The following is a 6,098-nucleotide window of genomic DNA, read 5'->3' on the forward strand; positions in this document are numbered from 1 at the left end:
TATTTTTTTTTAAAAAAAATTTAATTAATTTTAATGAAAGTTTACAGAGACTTAGGGTTTCCAGTCATTCATTGTTACACATTTCTCCCTACCCACCCAGTCACCCCAATCCACTTTTATCCTTGAAAAGAAAGAAAAACTCTTTCATTGTTATGCAATACCATCCCAAGTCCACTCCACTATGCAGCCTTCACTCTAGACTCCTGTAATGACAAGAATACTAATTCATATATCGCTTTTCAACAGTTCTCTCCATCATCTATTTCAATGCAATATACATCATTCCTGCTCTCCTTTTCTGTCTTCCCTCAATCCTGATGTCAGTTCCATCTTACAACAGTGGTCCTATGCAATATTTGTCCTTTTGTGACTGATATAGTTAATTCAGCATAATGTTCTCTAGGGTCATCCATTTTGTATAATATTTAATGAGTTCCTTGTTTTTCAGTGCTGCAGAGTATTCCATTGTATGAATATAGCAGAGCTTCCCTATCCATTCATTCGTTGATGGGGATTTGGGTTGTTTCCAGCTCTTTACAATTGCGAGCAAAAGTGCAATGATCATGGAGTGCATATATCTGCTTGGGTAACAGTTACAGTTTCTTCAGGGTAAATTGCCAGTGGTGGAATTACTGGGTCAAATGGTATTTCTATTTGCAACTTTTTGAGAAAGTGCCATACTGCCTTCCATAGTGGTTGCACCATTTTACACTCCCACCAATAGTGAATAAATGTTCCAGTTTCTCCACATCTCGCCAGCATTTGATGTTTGCTGTTCTAATACATTTTGCTATTCCTACTGGGGTGAGATATCTCACAATTATTTGTTGGATGATATTCTTAATATTTTCCACTGTTCATCTGGTCTTCGCTCATTAGTGTCCAAAGCCTCAAACCTCTTCCTGAGATGGTTTTGAAATTCAGGTGGGATAGACTCAAGGTCAAATTTTGATTCCCATAGATTTGATTTTCCTCAGCTTGAGCTTGAACTTTCATATGAGTAGTTAGTTATCTGTTCCGCAATCTGTACCTGGCCTAGTTTTCACAGCTGATAGTGAGCTTCTCCAGTTCTTCTTTCCACAGATGTAACCTATCTGATTCATATGCTTACTATTAGGTGAAATTCATGTGTATATCCTGTGTTTATTTCTTATAAAATGTATATTCAATGAGTAAGTCATTGATCATGCAAAATTCTATCATTCTAACTTTAGTTTCATTTCTGTCACCTCTGCTCCCAACTTTTGAATTTCAGTCACTCATTATTATTTATGCATCTTGATTGCATGTTTGATCAATCTCTGACTACAAAAATTGGTAGAAATCTTCTATTTACTCCTCTTTGGCTCTGATTGTTGGTGCATATCTTTGAATGATGGTGCTATTCACTGGACTTCCTTCTATGCATATGAATATTATCTAGTCACTCACAATATTGTATTTCAAAACAGATCTAGAAATGACTTTTTTAAAACTAGGAAAACAACCCCATTTTTCCTAATCTTTTCTTCTCTAGCATAGTAGATCATATGATTGTCTGACTATAAACGCCCCATGCCAGTCACTTACATTTTGCCAATATCTAGTATGTCAATATTTATGCATTCAATTTCTTTGTTAACAATATCCCATTTTCCTATGTTCATGGTCTCACATACCATGTTCCAATCACTAGTGTCTGCTTACAGCTGTTCCTTCTTTTATGGGTTTCCATACTTGAGGGCTCAGCTTCAGCTATCATAGCTACTAGGCTAAGTGCGCTCTATTGTGCATAGGGCTTTCGAAGGTCTGCTATTTCAGAAGTGGATGGCCAATAGGGAAAATATCTTATCTCAAATGATACAATACAACTTCAACAGTGCATCTATTTTGTTAAAAAAAAAGAAATTTCCACTGAATAAAACACAGATCACTAGATAATACATTCTTTTTAACATCCTTGCATTCTCACTTGAAAATACACAATTTGATGGGTGGAGGGAGGGATGTGTAAATGAAAGGGGAAAGATCAGATGTGAAAAACAATGTATAAAAATATTATGAACTTTGTATGTAAACCAATATAATTTAAAAAAAAAAAGAAAATAGAAATACCACTTGACCCAGCAATTCCTCTACTGGGAACATACCCTAAAGAAACCATAACTGCTACCCAGACAGATATATGCACATCCATGTTTATTATGTCTTTGTTCACAATAGCAAAGAGTTGGAAACAACCTAAGTGCCCATTAACAAACGAATGGTTGGAGAGTCTCTGGTATATTCACACAATGGAATATTATGCTGCATTGAAAAACAAAGAACTCATGCAATTTTATTCAAAATGGGTGACCCTGGAGGACATTATGCTGAGTGAAATATCTCAGTCACAAATGCATAGTGCCACTGTTGTAGAACGGGACTGACATCAGAGTTAGGGTAAGACTAGAAAAAAATAGAAGTTGTTGTTGTTGTTGTTGTTTTTATGTGCCGTTGAGTCATTTGTGACTCATAGCGACCCTATGTACAACAGCCCTAAACCGTGCTCTATCCCGTGCCAATGTCATTGTCTCTGACACACCCATATTGCAATTGAAACAGAGTCCAGAATGAAGGTTGTAAAGTGGAATCGTACTGGGGACGGGGAGTGAGGGTGTTGTATACCAGTGAAGAAAATTTTCTTTTACTTTTCAAAGAGAAGAGCGAACTGGGAGGAGGGGTGGACGGGGAAAAAAATGCAACAATGAATGAATGAATGGAAATCCAAAATCTCTGTAAACGTTCATTAAAATTAATAAAACAAAATTTTTTTAAGAAAAGAAAGAATAATTAAATGAATGAATGGAAATCCAAAATCTCTGTAAACGTTCATTAAAATTAATAAAACAAAATTTTTTTAAAAAAAGAAAGAATAATTAAAGATATTTAAACTTCAGAGGAGACCAATAACGCCAAACTGATGGTATTTTATTTTTATTTCTTTTAATAATGGAGGATTTTGCACACATCTTCACTGAATATGGAAATTGTTTTACTTTTAATCATGGTGAAAATATTGAAGCAAGAAAAACAGTGAGTGTGTCAGGACGAGGCTTAAAATTACTCTTCAATGTCAACCAGGTAAATGAAATATCTTCAGTTTATCCATAGATCAATTCAAATTAGGATAGAGTCTCAAAATAGTTCATCTAAATATTTTGCCTTATCAGATCTTTCTCATATAGTTAGATACTAGCTTAGTCATTCTTTGTTTGGACTATAAATTCATAAATACAGTTATTGATTTAGACATTAAAAAAGCCAACTTTAGAGGCATAATCCTGATTTTGTTAACTATACTATTGATGTTTATTGTTGCAACTTCAAGAAATGTCAAGACAAAATTAAGAAGCAAGAGATTTATAAGGTGGTGTGCATATTGTTAATTTAGATCTGTATCATTTTAAAAGATTTTCACAAAAATGAACTTCCATGAAAATAAAGAAATCTGTTTCAGAAAGAACCTTTATAAACACATTTGAAAAACCATAGAATATTATCTATAAAGATAATGAAATAAATAATTGTTACGTAAAAGATGTTGTTTAAATGAACTTTGCCAAAATTTAGTTTTTCTAAAGTAAATATCCTGAAAGGTTAAAATATTTGAGCCTGGGAAGAAGGTATTAAAATACGTAAGAAATGCAGTGATGTAAAGCTCCAAAGCCCAGTGTCCAAACACGGCAAAGCCAAACTGTTTCAGTACCACAGTGCAATAAAGCTTCTTACCTTCTGTCTTGCACAACTATTTTCCGTATTATTCATCTAGAAGTATTCTAATCCATTGTTGTGACTTTATGTATGAGCGTTCTTAAATGTTAATGAATTAAGTTTCCAAAATCACATAATTAATGACAAAAAATGTGAAATAAATCTATTCTCCAAGAATTCTACCAAACCATTTACACTTCAATCCAGTGGAGAAATCATTGACTATTTTCAAAGGATTTCTGTTGACGTGTACTCATGACTTGAGGAAACGTCATTAACAATCTGTGATATGCAGGTATTACCTGCTTCTTTAAGAAAACTAAAGTGGATTGAAGCACTTACATGTGGAGATTAAAGACTATAGACTTAACTAAGATGTATATCTCAACAAAAAGAAAATAAAAATCTTCATAATTGGACAAATAATTAATATCTCTTTAATTAAAGATTACTATATCTTTAATTAAAGAAAAGATCAGTGTTTTCAAGGGTTTTATCTTACTTTAATTGACAGTTTATATTCATGGAAGCAGCAACCAGCAGCCAAATGACATATTTCATTCAGATAACTTGCTACAAAATACCTCTTTAAAATATTAAAGAACAATGATGCCACTTTGAAGACTAAGATGTGCCCAACTCAAATGTTAATATTTTCAACTGCTTTATATGAAAGAACACTAGAAAGATACTTGTGTTTTATTAACCAAACAAAAGCATTTGATTATATGGATAATGAGAAATTACAGACAACATTGAGAAAAATTGGAATTCTTGGGCATCAATTTGATCATGAAAGGTGTATACAAAAAAAACAAAAAACCAAAAACCAAACAGTTCTTGAACAGAACAAGGGATACTGCATGGTTTAAAATAAAGGAAATGTGTATCAAAACTGAATTACTTATCCATACCCATTCAGTATGTTTGTTGTTGTGTTGTGGCTTGGAGTCAGAACTGACCCATAGCTGACCCTACAGTGGGTTTTCAGAGAAAGTAAATCACGTGGGAGGAGATTGTCACATCTTTTCCCATGGAGCAGCCTGGTGGATTTGAACCACGTGCTCTTGGGTTTGTTTCATAGTTCCTTAGTACCTGGACACCAGAGCTATACTGGGCTAACCATTCAAGCAACTGAACCATATGAAGAATAAAGTGGCATCAAGAATTAGAGGAAGACTACACAGCCATCTATGTTATGTAGATGGCACACAAAACTGCTTGCAGAAAATGAAGATAACTGAAGTACTTACTGAAAAATATCAAAGATTGCATCCTTCAGTATACATTGTATCTCAGCATCAAGAAAACAAAACCCTTCTCAACTGTACTAACAGACATGTCATAATAAGAGAAAACTGCATTAGCAGCACTGGAAAAACAAGAATAAACCATTCTAAATATAAGGTCCAATGTTTCAGAGGCTGTCAACATTATGGAGGGACATATGAGCAGAGTTGATGAGATGGAACACAGAATCAGTGAAATTGAAGACAAAATTGTCACCACTGATCTGCTAGAGCATAAAGCAGACTCAAAAAAGAAGGAAAAAGAAGAAAAACTAAGAATAATGTGGGACACCATCAAGAAAAATAACATGTGCATCATTGGAATCCCAGAAAAGGAAAAAGCAAGTAAAGGCATTGAAAAAGTTGTGGAAGAATTACTAGAGGAAAATTCCAGGCATAATGAAGAATGAGAAAATGTGCATTCAGGAAGCTCAGAGAACACCATCTAGATTAGACCCCAAAAGAAAAACATCAAGGCATATCATAGTTAAATTTGCCAGAACCAAAGATAAGGGGAGGATCCTGAAAGGAGCAAGGGAGAAACAAAGAGTAACCTATAAGGGAGAACAGATAAGATTAAATGCCGATTTCTCAGCAGAAACCATGCAGGCAAGAAGAGAGTGGAAGGACATATATCAAACACTCAAAGAACAAAACTGTCAACCAAGAATACTGTACCCAGCAAAATAATCCATCAAATATGAAGGACAGATCAAGATATTCCCAGAAAAGTAGAACCAAGGAGAGTTTGTAAAAACAAGACCAGCATTGCAGGAGAGACGCAGAGATGTCCTTTGTACAGACATACCACAGAAAGCTGCATGGTCCAAATTAACTAGCAACAACACAAAAAGAAATCAATACGATGACAACAATAAAACCTAGCCCCTTGCTCATGGATAGGAAGACTCAATGTTGTGAAAATGGCAATACTACCAAAGGCAATTTACACATTTAGTGCAATCCCAATACAAATGCCCATCCCATTCTTCAACGAGATGGAAAAGAAAATCTCCAGTTCAATATGAAATGGAAAGAAGCCCCGAATAAGCAAAGCACTCCTTAAGAATAGAAGAA

At 34.5% G+C, this 6,098-nt stretch overlaps 1 protein-coding gene across 1 annotated transcript in view; it reads left to right on the forward strand.

Annotated features, from left to right (window-relative positions):
• Window positions 1–6,098, forward strand: part of ASIC5 (acid-sensing (proton-gated) ion channel family member 5) — a 77,641-nt gene that overhangs the window by 30,299 nt on the left and 41,244 nt on the right. The window contains exon 4 of the mRNA XM_006884491.1: window positions 2,977–3,102. Coding sequence (XP_006884553.1) covers window positions 2,977–3,102 — 126 coding nt within the window. The remainder of the gene's footprint in view (window positions 1–2,976; window positions 3,103–6,098) is intronic.

Source organism: Elephantulus edwardii, unplaced genomic scaffold (genome assembly GCF_000299155.1).
Source record: "Elephantulus edwardii isolate Elephantulus edwardi_28Jun2011 unplaced genomic scaffold, EleEdw1.0 scaffold00034, whole genome shotgun sequence".
NCBI classification, from domain to species: domain Eukaryota; kingdom Metazoa; phylum Chordata; class Mammalia; order Macroscelidea; family Macroscelididae; genus Elephantulus; species Elephantulus edwardii.